At 41.6% G+C, this 21,845-nt stretch overlaps 1 protein-coding gene across 6 annotated transcripts in view; it reads left to right on the forward strand.

The window, feature by feature from the left end:
- The first annotated feature begins 15,620 nt into the window (after positions 1 to 15,620).
- NTF3 (neurotrophin 3) overlaps positions 15,621 to 21,845 on the forward strand; it is a 125,885-nt gene continuing 119,660 nt past the window's right edge. Inside the window, exon 1 of one of the 6 annotated variants that reach the window (XM_078394130.1) lies at positions 15,621 to 16,158. In XM_078394130.1, coding sequence (XP_078250256.1) covers positions 16,141 to 16,158 — 18 coding nt within the window. In that variant the 5' untranslated portion in view covers positions 15,621 to 16,140. Of the gene's footprint in view, positions 16,159 to 18,217; positions 18,688 to 18,788; positions 18,814 to 19,409; positions 19,496 to 21,845 lie in introns of those variants that run through there. The other 5 variants (XM_020785746.3, XM_078394132.1, XM_020785752.3 and 2 more) reach the window with 5 other exon arrangements.

A 21,845-nucleotide genomic window follows, 5' to 3' on the forward strand; every position in this document is an offset into this window, starting at 1 on the left:
GGTTTGACTTCCGCTGTCACATTCTGACGGCCCTTGGAATGAGTCAAGCTGAAAACAGTCTTGTACAATCATAGCTTATTATCTTCCCTTCAGGGGGGATTGCCTTGGCTGTTTTGGCTGTCGTAGCATACAGGCCAATGACCAAACTGATTTATCCAGATGGAAAGCACAAAACTCATTTTGTGTCCCAGTTAGCTGTGTTGCTGAAATCTGAAATCGGACCACAGTTTCACCCAGCTTGTAACTTTGTCCCCATCCTTTCCCCCTTTCATTTCCAAACCATTCTTCCTAAGATTAGTTTACAAATCACAGCATTTGTGTCTCAAGCACCAGGAATGACAGGGCTCCAGGTTTCACTGACCCTGGAAATGGTGGTAATGTATTCAAAAACAAAAACAAAAAAAAAACTGGAATACTACTGCACCACCACCACCCATTCGCTCCTAGCTAACTCAATAGGTAGTTATCCCCAATCCAAAGAGGAATGTTTTTTTTAAATCTGCCTTCCACATAATGTTAAAGAAGATGAGATTATCAGGGGAGGGGCAGAAATCACTTAATGTAGTGGAACAGACAGGGAGCTAAGATTGTTAAGCATTAAGCATTGAAAACCTTGGGCACATCTGCTTCAGTTTCTCCAACATCTGCATTTTTTAAATCTCAAGTTCCTTCCATCCCAAATATGAAGAAATTTATAAATTTTAGGATATTCTTATAAAAAAAACAAAAGGGAGCAGAGTTCTTACTTCCCTGTAGCAAGAAGCAGAATTTCCAGAGAATGTTCTACCTCAGGCTGGTGCTATTAGGCAGATAAAAACAGTGGCTGGGAATGTATTCTTGAAAATAGTCAAGCCTTTCCTCAACACTCATTGAGAAAGCTCTTAAACACAGCTAATTCAAAACTTAGCTGAAGGGTGTTCACCCATCACTAATGCAGATCAGTTGGTATCAGTTGTGGTGAATGAAGGCGTTTGTTTTGGCAAACAACTGAATAGATGTAATCCCTAAAATGTTTTGGTTGGTATTATCTTCAGCACCTGTTGGTGTAGTGTAATATTTAAACATATGTTTATTCTTTTCTTCGTCCAAAGAGAGACACAGGGACCTGGAGCTATCTGAATGGATGGGTCTATGATAGAATCAAGTTGACAGAAACATATGTGATTAATATTTGTGGTATAAACATCACCCGTCAATTAAACTATCACTTAAATGTGGGAATTGTAGCTTTCCTAAAGTGAATGGGGTGTGGTAGTGTATATCATGCTTTTGCAAGTGAAAATTAGGTTTGAACAATCTGCTGTCAATCAAGATAGGAAAAGGTTTTCCATTTTTTCACATAACTACCACATAGTGGAGACAAATGTAACAATATGTAACTGTACCTATTTTGTCTGCAGGACAAAACAAACCACATCATCCACTCCAGATGCCTCATTTACAAAAACAATTTTTGCTTGCACTCAGTCTTACAAATCTGTGATGCATAAACAATACAAGTCCATGTTGAGGGACATTGCCTTTTCTGTGCCTGAGCTCCTGTCTCCCCACCATGGTATGTTTGGCTGCACATTGTTTGAGTAAAACCTCAGCTTAAAAAAAAAAAATAAGAATTTCCATCTTTAGATAAATATAGCAAAGTACATAACTTAATTCATAACCAAAAGAACTTGAGTGTAAGCATTAGTCTTATACTTTCTGTTCCAGAGGAAGACAGAGAAACCCCAACTTTGCATACTAATTCTATATATAGCAGTTCTTATCATTCCATGTTGCCTTTGGAAAACTGCCTAATCCAAGGATGCCTCCAGAAGAAGGGAATGGTAAAGCACTTCTGAGTATTCTCTATCTAGAAAACCCTGAATAGAGTTGCCCTAAGTCAGAATTGATTTGATGGCACACCGTTTTCTTATGAGGTCAGAAGTCCTTGATGGGGCATGATTACAATATTTTTGAATAACAGCTTCTCAGACCCACGTTTTGCCATGCATCTGTGTGATTTTTATTTTTTTCATTTTCCTGCCATTCATCATGATAGCAATTTGGGCTGTTAGTTTCACATTCCAAACTAGTGCTAAATGTTCTGTGGTGCATAAACTTTTTACCATTTCAGTAATATACATGTGTCCTGAAATATAAGTGCATTGTGTAGATCTTCAGCTTGCAATGTTACACATCAGGTACGGGAAATTTCAGCCTGCCAAATTTACACTCAACCTACACGTGCGTGGATACTTTGTTGGGCCAAGCTGCTCTGACCAAATGGTATTGTTCCCTGCTCTGTTCTGCTTTGCCTGATAAACTAGGGTTAAAACAGAAAAAAAAAACACCAAAATTCACCTAAGTCTGATTCACAAGACACTTCCCAAACTGAAATCCAGCCCTTGGATTGAAAAAGATTTCCTGTCCCTGCTATACAGTATATATTTACCTAGTCATAAGCGTAAAAACAGTTATTTCCGCATAGTACATGCAAACCTTCAGTGATACTAAATCTTAGATACAAAGTACTTGGTTCAAACATTCTGGATTTGTGGTGTTACATACAGAGCCACAGTGTATCTTATATGAGTTTGGTTCCATTTTAACTGCTTTGATTTCTCTTGAAGCATTCTGGGAATGGTGACGAGGTGAAGTGAGTAAGCTGATGATCCTCATAGAGACCTCCAGTCTCTTCATAGAGCAGTAGACCCTTGAATAGAGGGAGCAGTAACTAAAGCAGCTGAAACCAATAGTTTAGATATATTGTATGAGCCCAGGGGGCTGCTTGTGCACAATCTGGGAAGGTGTACAGTGGGGTCTCTACTTAGGAACTTAATCCGTATTGGAAAGTGGTTCTCAAGTTGAAAAGTTCTTATGTTGAATCTGCATTTCCCATAGGAATGCATTGAAAACCATTTAATCCGTATCTGCTCTTTTCCGTCCATAGAAATTACAGTGGAACCTCTACTTAAGAACTTAATCCGTTTTGAAATGGTGTTCTTAAGTTGAAACGTTCTTAAGTTGAAGCAAAATTTCCCATAGGAATGGACTGAAAACCAATTAATCCGTTCTGGCTATTTTTTTTGTTATGTAGAGGTGCGTTCGTACATTGAAGCATTAGTTCCCATAGAAACTAATGCAATGCTGGTTAATACGTACTCTACCACTAGGGGGAGAATTTTTTAAAAAATTAAGATGACCTAAGGTTAAAAAAAAAGCAGGAAAGGTTTTTTTTCCTGTTCTTATCTTGGATTTCTGTTCTCAAGTAGAAGCAAAATTTAGCAAATGGAGCTGTTCTTAAGTTGGATTGTTCTTAAGTAGGGACGTTCTTAAGTAGAGACCCCACTGTATTATAGCAGCTAATAGGTCTGCCCTGCATGGAGCCTATCCATGTGGTTTCTACACAGGTTCTTTTCCAGGGTAGAGGAAACTATGAGACTAAATAGTTAATTGTTGTAAGACGCCCAGACAAGTTTGGGTAGTGTAGGTGAGATATAAGTTAAAAACAAACAAACAAACAAACAAACAAACAATAAATAAATAAGCATTTCCAAATATTTATACAAATAGACATCACTAACGGGATCTACTTATCTGCTTTTCAAGGTTTGTTTATTAAAATGCATGTGACCAGCATTTACATGTACACACATTACATGTCTTTATGTTTCAGGTATTTACACTACATGTTATGCTAAAAATGAGCTGGAATTTTTAGCATGTATACATTACTGAAACAGCAACGTCTATGTTGGCTTGGGCACATCATGAGAATGGCTGATGGTCAGATTCCAAAGGATCTCCTCTATGGAGAATTAGTGCAGGGAAATTGCCCCAGAGGGAGACCACAGCTGTGATAAAAGGATATCTGCAAGCAGGATCTGAAGGCCTTAGGAATGGACCTCAAGAGATGGAAAACCTTGACATCTGAGCGTTCAGCCTGGAGCCAGGCAGTGCATCATGGCCTCTCCCAATTTGAAGTGATGCTTGTCCAGCAGGCCGAGGCAAAGAGGAAGTCACAAAAGCAGCAAAATCAGGGAGCTGGACAGGGGACAGATTGGATTTGTCTTCAGTGTGGAAGAGATTGTCACTCTCTAATTGGCCTCCTCAGCCACACTAGACACTGTTCCAAATCCTCCATACAGAGCACGTTACCATAGTCTTTCGAGACTGAAGGATGCCTAACTAACTAACTATGCTAAAAAGCATAATATATTTTAAAAATCAGTACACGTTTACAACAAGCCAAACCAGCACTATCCATCAATAAATAAACAATGGCAGATTCAGATAGTATTAAAAATACAAGGAGACTATGTTAAAGATGGATGAAAGGGAAGGAGACGGAACCACTTGAAGGAGGAAGTTCCACATGAAAAGTATGGCTATTAAGAAAGCCCTTCTGCACCGTCTTATCACTCACGCCTCACGAAGGAGGGGTTGGGTGGCAGGAACCAGACTTTCTTCCTTTGCCTAAGCAGGGCAGTAGGGCTTTCTGTCTGCTACATTTCCTGTCCCAGCTTTCAGCCTGAACCATAGATTTCAGGGTCCAGAGCTAACCTGCATACAGCAAAGCTCAAGTTAGGCTCCTTTGTTCACTTATGCCTAGTAATTTGGTACAATTTTGTAAAAGAGGACAACAATGTGGTGTTAGGGGAGAAATGGGATCCAGATTCATAGTTTCAAACAACTGCTAACCACTTGTGACTTCACTTGTTATGATGTATTCCAGAATCAAAAGACAAGCCACAAAGTTTTGTCTTCACTCAACAGTAAAAATAAAACCCCAATTTAACTGCTATGGAAAATCATTTCAATTAGGCAGCTGTGTGAGAGAATCAGAGGATCAATACTATTTTTCACTGTTATTTATTACAAAGGTTTATGACTCATGTGCTTGACTTTGCCACTTGTGAGCAACACATAATTGTTCTGTGCTTGTATTTAATACCCTGGAGCAATGTGCAGCCTCCCCCTTCCTTTCTTCATAAGATGCTAACATCAGTTACTATTCTGGTCTTCATTATAATGAATAAAGAAATGACATAAGATCACCCAACATACTTGAAACATGAGCAGAGAAGAAACCTTTCTATGGATATAAAACATGAGTAAAGCAGCGCATTAACCATATTTGACTATCAGACTAGACAGGCACAAGTTAAGGAGCAGTATCAAGAGGAGGTTTGTGAGAAATGTTCTTATATGAGTAGTAAATGGCTACAGAAAAAAATAAATGGAATTTATATTCTGTCCTTGCTTTCAATTCTCTGCACTGGGCTCTCAGGAACTTACAGCATGACCTTCAAGGACATTCTACTATGGCAGACCCAAGCTTGCAAGATGTGGGCGAAAAAGACACATGCTTAGACTGTAAACAATCCTGAGCCCAGAAATTAGCTCTGAATACAAAAATGAATGGAGCTTATGGTGCTACTACACCAAAATAGATGCTCTTAGTTACTCCAGTCATTTCAAAAGTGATATTTAGGAAGAGGAGGATAGTTATTTTGTTGCTGCTGTTGTATAACTATAGATTTTATACCCAGATGTATGAAGTGGCTCTTAAACAAGGGATATGGGCAATCTTTATAGTTTCCAGCTTAGGAATATTACTAATATAATGAAAATTCTGCAAAAGTCACTGTTACTGTTTACATTAAGCAACCAACATGAATTTGACCCAATTCCGGGAGGCAGTGGGAGACAGGAGGGCCTGGCGTGCTCTGGTCCATGGGGTCACAAAGAGTCGGACATGACTAAATGACTAAACCACGACGACTGTTTACATTGGAGAGGATAGGGTTGAAGAGTCCTTGGTCTGACATGGTGCACAATTCAGCTAGTGGATGGAGACAACATATATGGCTGGCCCTACTAGACTGTGGGGCAGTGTGTGTGTCATTGTGTATGCATGAGCAAGCATTTGCACTAAGGTTTTTTTAAAAATTAGTCTTGAGGAAAATATGTATGTACCAGCACATCATATCTATTCTGGTCTAAGCCAGGTTCCTAAAAACCCTGATTCCACCCAAGGATCGGAATTTCTGAAATTAGAAATGTCATGACTATGGGATTTTTAGCCATGTTAGTATAACTAGTGAAATTGCTTCCTGTACAGTTACTATGGGCAGACCATCCCCAATAAAGACATTTTTAGCTGTTTAAGTGTGGATTATCTCTAAAGAAAGGTTTGTTGATGTCTCCCAGCATTATTTTCTCTGCGACATAATTGACCTTGTAATCCAGCTTGATTTCCATGCACATGAGCATTTACTAGTTTCCTGGTGCTTATTGCCGATAAGATAAAGGCATGCATACTATGTGGTAGTACAAGATTTTTTCCATCATGCAAGTGATAGCTCTGTGACAAAAAATCATGCCCCACATTCTTGCTGCTCAGAACAGGTTCTCAGTAGCAGCATAAACCTGAAAAACTTCAGAGGCCTCTTGTAACCCACCAAATCTCTTTGCTTTGTAACTGCAGAACAATATAAAGGCTTGAGTTTAAAATATCCAAGGTGTACACTTTCCCCCTTATATCTGTGTAAAATCTGATTCACATACCCATGTCCATCCCACTGTAGTATCAATAGATGACTTACGTGCGAGGCTTAGTGACCACGTATCAGTCATGGAATTATAAAACAATGAGAAATGAGCCGCCTAGAGTGGTCTTAATCGACTAGATAGGTGGGATATAAATAAATAAATAAATAAATAAATAAATAAATAAATAAATAAATAAATAAATAAATAAATAAATAAATAAATAAATAAATAAATAAATAAATAAATAAATAAAGTGACCTGCACAGTGTACCTCACATTTAAACCTGGCTCCAAGCCTAGCATTCTAGTGTAGAATCCCATACTCATGATTGTGCAGAGGTCAAAGAGGGAAAAAAAAGACAGTTCCTAATAAAAGGAAAGGGCATATCATACTATGTAGAGGGTGAGAGAACAAAATCTGAGGAAAAACACATACAGGAATGTTGTGGTAGGTCTTGGTGACATCTCTGTTTTTCTTTATAGCATGCCATGTATGCCATTTCAACTGGTAGGACCCTTACCCAAGGAAGGCAGAAGAAAGTTTTGGGGGTCTCTAGCTTAGGGGACAGAAAGATTAGTGGAAGAAGATCATTATAAAAGATTGTAAAGCAATGAACCATGTGTAGAAAACAGAGAAATCTTCCCCCATTTTGTAAAACAAGACTTTGGAATCATCCTAGTTTCATGGAAATTGCTGGAAGTAAGTTTAGAAGCCCCTTCATGGATTGCTGCCTTGTCATGGCGAGGGGGCTTGAATAACTCAGAGAAGCTATGGGCTATGCCGTGCAGGGCCACCCAAGACGGACAGGTCATAGTGGAGAGTTCTGACTAAACGCAATCCACCTGGGGTAGGAACTGGCAATTCCACTCCAGTATCTTTGCCAAGAATGCCCCATGATCAGAAACAAAAGGCTAAAAGATATGACGCTGGAAGATGGGACCCTCAGGTCAAAAGCGGGAGGCGGTGGAGGATAGGAGGGCCTGGCGTGCTCTGGTCCATGGGGTCACGAAGAGTCGGACACGACTAAACGACTGAACAAACAAAACAAGTTTAGAAGACTTCTGTAAGGTAAAGGTAAAGGTTCCCCTTGACAATTTTGTCCAGTTGTGTCTGACTCTAGGGGGCGGTGCCCGTCTCTGGTTTCCAACCCATAGAGCTAGCTTTTTTCCAAAGACAATCTTCCGTTGTCACATGGCCAGCACGACTAGACACGGAACGCTGTTACCTTCCCACTGTGGTGGTACCTATTTATCTACTCACATTTTGCATGCTTTCGAATCTCCAGGTTGGCAGGAGCTGGGACAAGTGATGGGGGCTTACTCTGATTCGATCTTACAACTGTAGGTCTTCTGACCTTGCAGCACAGAGGCTTCTGCGGTTTAATCTACAGCGCCACCACATACCTAAAAAAATTAAATTGTAGTATTCACCAATTAAAAATATGGTGATGGCCATGACTCTAAAGGACTTTTGGATGTGTATTAAACAAATTCACAAAGAATAGATTGCATCAACAGTTATTAGTCATGACAGTTCCATGTGACTTCTAGGTTCAAAAGTGATCTGAATAGCAGATGCTGGAGATTAACAGCAAGGGCAGGCTGTTGTCTTCATGCCCTGCTTTAACTTCCCAGGAGGATCTGCTTGGCTGATGTCAAAAACAAAATGCTGAACAAATAATTCAGTCTGATCCATCAGGATTCTTGCTGTGTGAATCAGCCTTTCATTGTATATCTTTCTCAATAAATCATTGGCCTCAAGAGAAAGGTAATGGAAGCTTATGTTCATCCATCACTATCCCACTGGTAACATTTTATATGCTGCTTAATACACCCATAGATTGCTTCATCCAAGACTGGAACAGTTATGCCCTGCTTTTGCCAAGCTCTCATACATGATTTTTAAACAATCTAGCTGTTGTTTTGGATCTGCAGTATTTGACAATTATTTTTGTTTCTCCAAATTTGGAGTCATAAAACAAATCCATACTAACTTCTTATTTGTGATGACTTTCCCTGGGTTATTTCCTTTGTCTTCCCCCCCACACACACACACACCAATACAATTTTATTGTTGTTTTTTTTAAAATCTACACATTCATACATTTTTGTATCTCTTTAAGTCTCCAGTTCATCCAAGATGAGTAGAGGGATTGGCAGGTTGCTGTTTAGTTGGATCTGCACATAATCGCTGTCAAGGCTTTTATGTGTGCCTATGTGAATGTGTTGGCACACATAATGTGATGCTTATACTTGGATACTATCTGGCAACAGTGGTTGTAGCATTCGAGGGCAATAAGCTTACTGATAAGCTCAGGCAAGCTAGTTTCATAAAATAGCCTCTCTGGTCAAATAACATGAGGAAAACACATACCAGACAACATACTAGAATGCGGCTTCTAATTAGCTAACAGACTATTGATAAAGTTCCTCCCAAAGATATGAGAACACTGATAAGATCTTGAGATGTGAACAGATACACCTAACTACACGTCCCTGAAGCTATTCTTGCAATTGGCAATGACGCGTTAGTGATAAGGCAATAATTCTCAGTAAGATGATTCAGTTTACTTATCCTGCTAGAATTCCTTTTGTTACTGGGTACTAATAACTCCTAGCATGAGCAAACAGACCTGCCCACTTGTTCATTTCTTCTTTTTATTTTTATTTTTTTACACTTTTTCAGCCAAGCTTTCTGGAGGATAATCTATGAAATGAACCTCTTATTGGTCAAGGGCTGGCAAGTGCAGTCATCTTGATTTTAATAGGCTACAGCTCCCATAATCCCTCATCAGCAGCTGAGGATTCTGTCTGCTATGCACATCTTGGGAAAACATCCTGCTCTGGTTTTCAAAAAAAAAATCATTGAGCTAAGCTTGAAGACTTTCTTTAGCACTATTTGTGAGCCACAGAACCCTGGATTTTAGCCAGAAGATCTTATCTGCCTCTTCCTTTAAAAAAAAACCAAACAAACATAAAAAAGATACTGTACTTAGAGAAATGACATACAACAGTTCTTGTTAAAGACGAAACTATTAATTGAAACATATAATCATGGTTTATAAGGCTCTTGAGCTTTCCTTTCCCCCACCCCTTTCCCACCTTTTTTGTTGTTGTTGTTGTTGCTATACCTGTTTTCTTTTCTAAGTCCTGGTTCTGGCTCAGAGTCATGCCACTTCCCCTCAAAGACCTTTGTCAATGATCTCTCAGTTCTTTCTGCTGTTGTAAATGGAATTTCAACAGTGTCCAGGTCCTCTTTGCTGGAATTCCAGGGTAAGGTTATCTTTAAAGCCCCAGGCTATCTTTGGGGAGCCCTTTTCCTGAATAAGGCAGCCTTCCACTTTGCTTGTGTGTTTGTGTCTGTATACATGGACATACACACATGGTATGTGTGTTCGGTTAAGGAAAGACCAGTTGAACATTGCTGAACATCCCTGGGACAATTCTGTTTCTGTCCTCATCTCAGAATCCTCCAAATCCTAATTTGTTAAAACCTGAACACTGCCGCCTGCTTTTTCTTAAATGTAGCATATCATATCCACCCTGGACCTTGTAACCATAGCCTGGATCTCAAAGAATCTTCAAACCCTCTCAATTGCTGCCTTTTCCAGCAAGTGTTGTGTTTTTGTGATGTTTCAAAATCAAGACAGCCTCAGTTTAGTCATTTCTTTGCTTCTAGAGAAAGTTCAGGTTTGATCTGATCTGATCTTAATACAAATTAGAACTAGTTCTAGTTACATTTAATATAATAATAAAAGAAAGCATCTTTCTAGTTTCTTCAGTTAATTTTGTGAATTTTGAAAGCACTGTCTTTTAATTTTTTTAATATTATATTTATTTATCACTTACCATTTATGAAGGTTTACCATATTTGTCGTAGAAGGGGTAGCTGTGTTAGTCTGTGCAAGCATAATAGGTAAAAGCAAAATAGAAATAAAAATTTTAAAAAGAGATAAAAACATAGTAGCAACTTAAAGACTACCTTTTATCTTTTTTTAATGTGAGCTTTCATGGACAAGTCCACTTCATCAGACATAATTTGTTATTTCACATGGTAGTCATGGTGTGTATTTTGCAAATTTTCTTTTTGCAAAAGCCCTGTGTGAGTGAGCATACATTACTTTGACCAATATTCCTAGATGTATTATTGCCAATGTTCATATATCCCCAGCACATAGTATATATTCTCAGAATGTGTATGAGTTCTATACATTTGTTAATGTATTATACCCAGAAACAGAGGGCCTGCATATTTGTGAATGCAGTCCCAGATGAAGCATCCTAACAGCTGCAAGAGAGAAGTTTTGCTGTGTCATCAAGTGATTTCCAGTTTATGGTGAACCTATCAATGAATGATCTACAAAATGTCCTCTACAGCACAATTCAGCTCTTATAAACTCAACAATATGGCTTTCTTAACTGAGTTAGTCCATCTCATATTTGGTCATCTTCCCACTCATCTTTCTAGTGGTCTGTAATACTTCTCTAATAGTTCAGTTCAAATGAAGCCTTTAATCAGAGGTCATTTTCTTCTGAAATTGTTTAGTATGATCTCTGGTGCCTCTTCATTTTCTGAATCCAAATTGAACATTTGGCATGAGAAACAGAGCTACATAACATAACTCACTCTTTTATGTGGTGACTTACTACTTGTGAGGTGGTTGTTTTTACAATCAGAAACATGACCTGCAGCCTGACAGAACATCTTGAAATGACCAAAGTACTGAATTTGCACTTCTTACCTTTTTCTTAGGGAAGAATGAGTTCATCTTCCAAAAACCCTTAACAGGTCATCTTCTAGTGGCTGCAAGACAGTCTATAGCTAAAGGATAGAAGAATATGCAGGGAGTATCAATCACAGCACTCTTCTCCAGAATATGGCAGATAGGTGCTGCAAAAAAAAGACCACCAAATGGCATAGAGCTAAAGCAGGGGTTGCCAAAGTGTGCACCATAGTGCAGTGTAGCTTCTACAACACCCCCGGGCACTGCTAAACTCAGCTAGTACAGTTGTGCCTTGACTTACAAACATCCTTACTTACAACCATTTCGAGTTATGACCAGCTCCAGCCGCAAAATTTTGCTTCTACTTGCGACCGGTGTTCTATTGCTGTCTGTTCAGATCATGGCTGAACTTAGTTTCCTGTCAAAGGCCAGGCTGCAAATAGCTTTCTGCTGCTTGGCTACCATTTCAGTGCTCTCTTCAGTGGGCTCCCTAGTTCTGAAATGCATAACCCAGAGGAATCAACTTATCTCTATTCCTAAACTGTAGAGGGATCACAAGGTATCTTTGTACAGTATATGCATCTGTGCACATTTGTGTGTGTGATTCATAATCTATAGGCATTTGCCTAGAAGTAAGTCAAAGTGAACTCAAGATGAATTATTTTTATTAGGCATATATATGATTGTGCTGTTAGCAAGATGACATACAAGGATAGAGAATGACACCAAAATAACATGTTTAACTCACCATGTGGGTGGACATACCAGAGTGCCCTATCCACAAATGTTGCACACCTTACATACACCCTTCCCCTTATATCTATGCATACTGCACACATGACTGTATGGAGGAGATCTTCATGTGCATGGCTCTACATCTTAAAGCAAGAAAACAACCCCACAAGCTGGAATACTAAAATACAGGGGTGGAATACTGTATTTCTTTGTATGGACATGTACACACACAAACATCCCTTCCACACAGATGTATGTGCAGTACAGATGGTTGTTTAGAGAAGGGGCTATGTTAGTGGTTCACAACCTTGGGTTCCCAGATGTTCTAAAGCTCCCAGAAACCATTAGGTGTGCTGGCCAGGATTTCTAGGAATTCTAATCCAAAGAACATCTGGTGACTGAAGGTCGGAACCAGTGGACTATATAATGTATATAATTTCTGTTGTTGTTTAGCTGTTAAGTCATGTCCAACTCTTCATGACCCCATGGACCAGAGCACGCCAGGCCCTCCTGTCTTCCACTGCCTCCCGGAATTGGGTCAAATTCATGTTGGTAGCTTCAGTGACACTGTTGAACCATCTCGTGCTCTGTCGTCCCCTTCACCTCCTGCCTTCACACTTTCCCAACATCAGGGTCCTTTCCAGGGAGTCTTCTCCTCTCATGAAACGGCCAAAGTATTGGAGCCTCAGCTTCAGGATCTGTCCTTCCAGTGAGCACTCAGGGTTGATTGATTTCCTTCAGAATGGATAGGTTTGTTCTCCTTGCAGTCCAGGGGACTCTCAAGAGCCTCCTCCAGCACCACAACTCAAAGGCATCAATTCTTCGGCAGTCAGCCTTCTTTACGGTCCAGCTCTGACTTCCATACATCACTACTGGAAAAACCATAACTTTGACTATGCAGATCTTTGTCGGCAAGGTGATGCCTCTGCTTTTAAAGATGCTGTCTAGGTTTGTCTATGTTAATTTTTGTGGGTCCGAGGTCGGTAAAATGAGTACCCAGCTTGCTGGGGGGGCAATGTGTAGCCTGTATAATTAAAAATTGTAAACCGCCCGGAGAGTGCTTGTAGTGCTATGGGGCGATATATAAGTCCAATAAATAAATAAATAAATAAATAAATAAATAAATAAATAAATAATTGGGGCAGCAGCAGCAGCTACCTTTGTGGTAGGTTCACTTTTTTGCTTAAACAAATACAAGGTTTTGGCTACACACAACGTGACAACTAGATGGCAGTTCTTGATGCTTCATGCACCCACCCATCCAGCTCCATAAACAGTTTTGCACTTAGTGCAAAACTTTGCTACATATTGAGCAATGAAAAAAAAGCCAGTTTTTTTAAAAGATGGGGAAAAACTATTCTTTTATTCATGATTCTTTACTACTGCACTTACTTGTGAGAACTCTGTCTATGTTCTAACTCCTATCCTCTAAAAATACCGGCCACAGAGACTGGCGAAATGTTAGGAAGAAAAACCTCAAGAACATGGCCAGACAGCCCGAAAAACCTACAACAACCATTATTATTACTACTACATTTATCAGTAGCCATTACCAAATACAAATGCTAAAGATCCTTAATCAGTGTCCTATGCTGAATACAATTGCATACTAGTATTTTGGCTGGGTCAGTTATCTATGCCAATTAATGAGCCGAGGTATGTACAGAGCAAAGCTCCAGTCTTTGTGTTTATTACTAAAACCTAGCTCTGAAACATAAACAATATGAATAAAAGAAAATGTCTCTGAACATCTGCAGAGTACAGTACATTCGCCTCACTGCCAAGGAGCTACAAAGAGTTTGCACAACCAAGATTAGAAAGGAGGTCCTTCAGATTAGAAGATAAAATTTCCAGAGAGAACTGAATTTCTCTTCTTTTTACCAAAAATTCATCCAATGAATCAGTAGTTGTGTTTAGATATTTCTAAGTAACAGTGTCAATCCATCTTTTGAACATTTTGAACTCATTTTTACATTAAAATTCACTGTGATTTACAAAGGGTTACAGCTCACTGACATTTTTCATCTTTCTTACTTTTAGGGAAAGTCTTAAGTTTCTGAAATGGTTTCTGACAGTTTCTGTTTCTTCTGTCAGCTTCCGAGAGCCACCCTTCAAAACCAATGATGACTGTCGAGCAGAAAAAGCAGTATTTCGGCTCAAACTGGCATGTCCTTTCTCCTTCCCCTCCCCAAAAGTAACCTAATTAGTCACAATCGTGACACTAATCCAATGGAGGAATCAGTAAACTGAAAACAAACACACAAACTCTTGTTTGTTCAGCATTCTGCAGCCACCTTCTTATGAAATAATTTCCATTGCAGCCTTCTCTGTTTTGCCTAATCGTTTGTGTCAATGCCAGCCGCCATGGAAACACAACAGACTTGTTCAACGTGTACCCACAACATGCCCACAAGATCTAGATCATTCCACACCTTTCAATTTCTATGCAAGAGTTCAACCACAAAGCGGTGCTATTGCGAAAGCTAACAATTACTCGAAGTATTGTAATCCCCCGCCCCCCCCCCCACAGGCAGTCTCTCTACCTATCTTTTGTTAACACTGGGGATGCAGAGATTAATCCAAATGGAGAGTTTGCTTCCAGTTGCCATCTCACCTCTATGCACTTTTTATACCTATAGTCGCCTTAGAAGCCTGTCATATCATGAACCTGTTTCACTTACAGCCAAATTAAGTCACAGGCAAATCATGTAGATCTGAAATTTGTGCAGCCTATCTTTTCCACAGCTGTTTGATGGACCCTCTGGTACCTGCACACCCAGTTCATCTATAAAACTGTCTGTAATCGATATCCCCCCTTTTCTGAGCCACGTGAGAAAAAATGCATTTTGTTGGTTACACAAACAGCCAGCTTGTGACAACAAAAATGAAGGTTGTGTAAATTAATTACTTGTTATTTCTTTCCCAAACCAGCTTCCTATCTGCCTCGGCTATGCTGAAGTGCCTTCAGAAGCACTCCCTGCACCATGATGCCTCTGTCGAGAATGCCCGGCTTGGCTTGGTTTTTCTCCAGGGTGCCGGCTGCAGCAGTGTCACCAAAAGAAGCACTTCATGCCTGCCCTGCATATACTGGAGTTCACAGCAACTATTTAATTACACTGTATGAGAGAACTATGCACTATATGTCCATGACACCAATGTCCACAGCAGTCATGCTGCTCTTATCCATCTATTCTTATACTTGGTTCTTTTAAGTGTAAATGTGAAAGATTATTGGAATATGTGGGTAAATGTTTCACACCAGCTTTTATGTAGTGATTATCCCCAATTCATGAATGGAGCTTTGTCATCTTATTAACATGTCTGACTTGTTGAGGGTACCTAATCATACCAAGAAATAGTTCAAAATGCAATTTCTAAAGTATGGAGAAGGACCATGGTGTTTGTAGAGACAGTATTAGGAAACTAAGTTGTTGGTAAGGAACCCTAGTTTACAAAAGGTCTTAACTAAAATCTGTTTGTAGCTGAAAATGCAAACAGTCTGGCTGTCTTCCTTTTGTAGAACTGTGGAAATAGTCCCTGTCTTTTTTTTTCCTGCCCCCTCCATGCCTGCATATCTGGCAAGATTAGGTGTTGGATATCATGTTACAAGGCGTGTTGATTGCAGACAGCCAGAGGCACAAGTGGAGAATGGCAAAGACTTTTCCAGTTGTGAACAATGCAAGTTGCTGGTTGGTTTTCCTCTTAGCAGAGGTAGTCAGTTTCTGCAGGCTAATTGATTTGGGAGTTTTTGCTTATTCCCTTTCCTTATGCTTGGACCAGGGAGCGGACTGGTGATCACAATTTCCCAGTTTGTGAGCGCACGTCAAATCATTAACCCTTTGGCTGCTGCGGATGGAGAATTCCTATTTCTCAGGAGGAGATCTCAGCTAGGAGATGTTGTTGACCTAGCTATTTTTTTTTGAAGAATTAAGTACAAGGGTGAATTTTTGGACCATTATATTTTCTTCTTCAAGCTGACTATTTAAAAACATATCAGCACTTTGGATTGAAGATGCAGCTCTAAAGGGATGAATTTCCTTTACATTGGAAGATAATCTGAAAACTACAGCAGAATACTTTGAGTTATGTGGCATCAATGAAAGAAGATTCCCTTTTTGTTCCCATGTGAAAGTCCACCCAGACAACGATGATGATGATGAGGCAGGTACAACGTGTATACTATGGATTGTAATTTTTAATCTGTAAACTGAGTATATGAGTAATTGATAGATGCATGTTAGGTGATTACATATGCTAGATATAGGCATGATTTACAAGCTACATCAGTATATAATTTTTTAAAATAAGAGTTACATCAGTATCTATTTTTCTGCATATATGTGTGTGTTGGTGCATTGCATTAAGTGTCGGAGGTGTAGCAAATGTCCAAATGTGTCAGTCTCCATCATTTCAGTGTTAAAGCAATCGTAAAAGTAAGCAAGATTTGGGAGAGAATCTTAACATTAATCATAGAGCCACATGAAATGGGAGTAGAAGATACCGGTATGTTTCCATATTCATCAGTTTGATATTTCCTGCAACATATATATATGAGGACAGGGGGAAAGAAGATGGATCTATCCAAGAAGCTGGATGGAGCGGCAGAGTGCTGCCAGAGTAGAATTGATTATTGAGTGAGCAGACACTAGGTTTGGGAAATGTAAAAGCCATCAAATGTTTGTTGTGGATCAAAAAGCAACATATTGGGAAGAAAGTGTTAGCTCAGCTCTTTGTCTTTGTGCTTTTCCCCCTTTTCCACCAAGATTTTAGCACAGGGGATCAGTTAGCACCTTGTTTCTTTGCCTAAAGTGATAGAATCCCTTCTACACATTCTACCATCTGTGAAGTAGATGAGGCCAGGGTAAGAGAGATCTTGCTTCCAACATGAAGAGAGATAAGGCTATTCTTAAATGAATTCCGCTTGATGGTACCTGAGTCAGCCCAGCTGCTGGAGTATAAGACGTGCCTCTGCCTTAGACTCAATGGATGGCCATTCCAATGGTGTGAGGTAGTGCACCTCACCTGCTCTGTTTACAGAAGGTCCAACGTTAAATTCCTGGTGTCTCCAGGTGGAGCTGGAAAGCCCTTGCCATGCATTCATGACAACAGTAGACTAGACAGACTAATGGTCTGATTTGGTCTAAGGCACCTTTCTGTCTTGCCATATTCCCCGAAGAAGTGCTAACAGAGTTAAACTATGATCTGCATAGGCAGTACATTACTGCCTATGATAGCTACAATGCAAGCAGTGTACATAAAAGAAGAAATATAATACTGTACAAAGACTGATCTCTGTCCTGAGGGGCTTACAGTCTAAATAGTAAAGAAGCAGACGCAGAAGAGAAAAAGAAGAAACTCTATGGAAACAAATCGTCCTGCAGGGTTGCACATACATGGCATAAAACCTTCCATATCGTCAGCTTTGGGGCGGGAAAGGTTGTTCTGAAAAAATTGTCCTCCCTGACCTCGAGATGTTAGTTCTAACTTGTTCGTGGTGTTCTGTTTGAATCTGGCAGAGGAAAGCGGTGGCATACACGATCGTTTAAGTATGTAAATTCAGAGCGTATTAAAGAGGTAGGCAGCTAAAATTAACGTTTCCTTTCTTGGTGACCCAACAAGATAAACGGACAAGGCGGAGGAAATGCTGTGGAAGTGGGTTGCTGATGTTGAGGAATTTGCCAGCCCCCCTCCCGCCTTTTTTTTTAAAAAAATGTGTTCACTTACAAACAAAATCCAAAAGAATTGTCTGCTGTTCCTGCAAAAATGCTGTTGCTGAAACACGAATCCGTGGCACCTACTTGATAACTAAGAGGAGAAACAGACTGGAGTTTACATTATGTTTAAATTTGATTTGTAAAAAGAGCGAGAAAAGTTTGCAATATTTTAATCACGCACACCTGGCAGCCAGTCTGTTTCCAGTTAACTTATATGAACAATCTGACCTCTTGGCATAGGTATGTAGACCCTAAGAAGGCAAATGATCTTATAAAGAAATTTTAAATTGTGTCTGCCTTCCAAAGAGAGGACCTAGAAGTGATGCTAGTAATTCGTGGTTACAGCACGAAGAACAGTTTATTAAGGTGTAAATCTGCAATGGTCTCTACACTTAGCTAGGAAGCAAGAACTCAGTGGAACTTCCTTCTAACTAGTAAACACCTCCTGGAGCACAGAAGAGCTTGCTTCTGAGTAAACATATTTAAGCACACGCTTGAGAAAGATGTTCCGCCCCAAGTCTGCTGATACCAACTCTCTCCATTATGGTTTGAAAGAAAGTTGCGGGGAGGGGAAAAAAACACATGTATCTGCTCTCGAAAGCTTATCCGCGGCGAGCCTTCGAAACGGAAATAGAAAACAAAAAAAATGCCAAACTTGGTCCGGAGATCCTTAATAACATTTCTCCGCGATTGTTTAAGGTGGCCAAGCGTGGCGCAGGAGGAGCACGTGGCGATAAAGGGGTTAATGCGCAGAGCCATCTGGCTGAGCTGGTTTGTTATAATCGAGCAGATTCATGTTCGCGGGATTCAGAGTTTTAAGGCTCCTCTCCTATAACAGAGTCGAGGAACTTCTGCACAAGCCATCTGTGGATTTTTTTTTTTATTTTTTTGAATGACCAGATTATTTCCATCTACCTCCTTCTCTTCATGTCGACTTCCCTGCAAACGTTCACACGGATGCCATGGTCACTTCTACCACGGTAAGGGGAGGGCGGCGGCGGCGGGGGGGAGGAACGGGAACAAAAGGAAAGGGTGCCTTATGACCTGGGAGAAGGAGCATTGTAGGAGGTTCTGCGTAAGGCGATCCTGAGCAAGTTTACGCAGAAGTAAGCCCCTCTCTGTTCCAGATTTGTTCCATACTATGGGCGTGCGAAAGATCGCGGCTTTAAAGACTTCGTGGGGGGAGGAGAATAGACCCAAAGCAGCAGATTTTCCCTACTCCGTTTCTCTGAAGCAAGTTTTCCACAAACTTTTCTTAAGACCTTATGCATGTGAACTCGGGGGATCCTGCTACATTTAGTGGGCTTTTCTCACAGGGTATCAAAATTGCCCCTCAGCGTGCGCCGCGAGTCTCTCTGTGCGTGTCTGCTGATTCGGAAAGCCGTCCTGCTGGGTTGTAGGTACTTAACTCTCTCCCCCCCCCGCCCGGGCCCGCGCGCGCGTACAGGGCTTACAGATACGTAGATTTGTTTAGCTCTTGGGGGTTGATCTCGTCAAGAGAAAACTAAAAGTCAGCGTGAGGTGAGGTGTGGGAAAAGGAGCTCGTTTTGAAGGGCTACCTTTCATGGGTCTTCTCATCCCCCCCCCCCGTGAAGAAGGGGTCGATCTAGTTGAGCTCGTTAACTGCAAGCTTTCAAATGTAGAAGGAGGGGTGAAATTCTAGTCTCAGAAGCGTTCAATACCTTTCCTCCCCCCCCCCCCCGGCTCCGCGCCTTCGAGGCATGTAGGAAGTCGAGGCAAGCGGGGTGAGAACTCCTCAGTTTCAGCGGACCACCCTTGGAACGCCAGGTAACGCACTACCTTGTAGTTTTTCTTCCCCACGGTGTAATCAACGCCCATTCAAGAGTTTAGTCCCCTCTTGCCCTGACGCGCAGCATTTCCATCCCCCGCGCCTTCCACCTTCCAAAAGGGAGAAAACAACAATCGCCCCCGAACTGCATAAATTCTCCGGAATGGCCCGGAGATCAAAGGCATTCTTCGCGCGCCGCCCGTCGAGGTCCGAGCAGCCCGCAAACGCTTTGTAAAGATGGATCTGCTCGCACCGAGGCACGGCGGTGGGGTTTGAAGTCTCTTCCACTCGGGCCAGAAAGCACGCGGGGGGGGGGGGGGGGTTGCACAGGCGAGCCAGACTCTGCCCCATTGTGAGTCAAACGGCCCTCGGAAAGTCCCATTCGATGAATGGGAAGACAAAACAACGCACGCACGGAGGGAAAAGAGGGTCAACTCCACACACCCGCGCACACACACACACACCCGCGAGCCCCGCCGCCGCCGCTTCTCCTTGTCTAAACAGCAGGATTTCTTTTTGAGCTGCTTTCGGAGATACTAAACCGCGCTTAGCCGGGCGGGGAGGGGGGAGGAGAAGCCTGAAATGTTTTGGATACTTTCCCGATCCGGTCCGTGTGCCCTTCGTTAAAATAAGAAGGAGAAAAGGGGGGGGGTGAGACTTTTGTCTTGATCTCGAAATAGCCGGTAAAGAGCGAGAAGTGGCGGGGGCGGTATTTTGGTTTGAAAGGAGAAGTTGGCGGAGCGCGTTCTCGGGTGATTTTGTGGCGTCGTTTATTTCGAACGGCGTGGACGATGAAAAGGGGAGCGAGCCCCGGGATCGCGGGGGAGTTCGGCGCCGCGCCCGAGGTGGCTCAGCCCCACTCTGCAGGGGGGCAACCTCGGCAAGAGCATCGGGCTCGTGGGTCCTTAAGGAGACGCGCCTGCGGGTCCAGGGGGGAAACGGGGCGCGTGGAAGGAAGGCAAGGGAGGGAAAATCTTGGCATTACTACACGAACAAAGTACGTCCCCGGGACGCAGCAGCGGTGTTGTGAACCGCAGTAACGCAACAAAGTCGCACTCGCTAAGCATACCTATTAGGGAATAAGAGACGGGTTTTAAAACTCCAGAGTCAAGTCCCCACCCCACTCCCATTGGGCTGTAGGATGGTGGCGGTGGTGGTGAGAGATGCCTCACTATGTTTCCCAAGGGAAAAGTCAGAGCTTACGTCTCCTCACGAACAAAAATCCCCTATCCGGAGGACGGTGAGCTTGACTCCCATGCCCACTTATCTGTCACGGGGGAGGGAAGAGTCAACATGAACCACTCGCAGCCTGAAATGGTTCAGATTAAGCGAAAGTTTACCGGGATTCTGCTGACGGTGTAAACAAGTCCTGATTCCCAAGGTACTACTTAGTAAATATGGCTTGAGTTGGGCTGGCTAGCCTAGTGTGTAGTAACAACAGAAAACAGAAAAGGAGCTGTTTCCAGCAGCAATTTGGGTGCCAGTGGACCAGTATGCTAGTGTGAAGATGTGATCCAGGCAGGCTATGAACGTGAGGAGGCATAAGGACTTAGCAAGTGTGTGGAAGGCCACTACAAGATGGCAGCCTTACAAACCAGAGGTCTGTCAGAGAAGGCTGGGGTCTATAACGTTTGAAGAGGGCTCTTATCTGGTCTAAAAGTGAAGCACTGCTCGGAGATGCTCAGAAACAAGGGATCAACACTGCACATGCTCAGTAATACTTATTCTGATAAACCGTATTTCATACTTTTTTGAAAAAAGAAGCAAAGTGACAGCTACAGGTAGTAAATGCACATGGTTAAACGTGATGGAGTGGGTCTCCAGGATGAAGTGGACTTTCAGAATTTGGGGTGGAAGAGGAACAATTTAAAGTGTGGCAGAAAAACATACTCTTTGCCCTGGCAATAAATGTCTCCAGATGCAGGGGATGTGTGACAAAACCATTTCCCATAAAACTTTAGAATGTATGCCTGCACAACCTCTGATTGTGTCACTAAGTTACAAGATGTCATTCTGAAGACATAAGCTAGTAGCAGGCATGACACAATCAGTGGCAGCTAGTGCCCTTCACAGCTGGTAGGGCAGGGTGGCTGATGGAAAGTGAAGCCAAAAATCAACAGAAAATGGTGCCAAAAATAGTTCTGGTTTTGTCCCGCTCCCTCTCTCTTGCAAATATGCTTCAACACAACTCTTTAATATCCAAGAGAAACTGCAAAATAGTTCCCAGAGTTGGATCAATAGGCTTCTACACTATCATACTTGATTTTTTTCTTGCGAGAAGATAGTACAAACCCTTCCAACCTTGACAACCATTCATATCCTCCAGTTAAGGAAATACTTCAGGGTGAT

This window comes from Pogona vitticeps, chromosome 5 (genome assembly GCF_051106095.1).
Source record: "Pogona vitticeps strain Pit_001003342236 chromosome 5, PviZW2.1, whole genome shotgun sequence".
Taxonomy (NCBI): domain Eukaryota; kingdom Metazoa; phylum Chordata; class Lepidosauria; order Squamata; family Agamidae; genus Pogona; species Pogona vitticeps.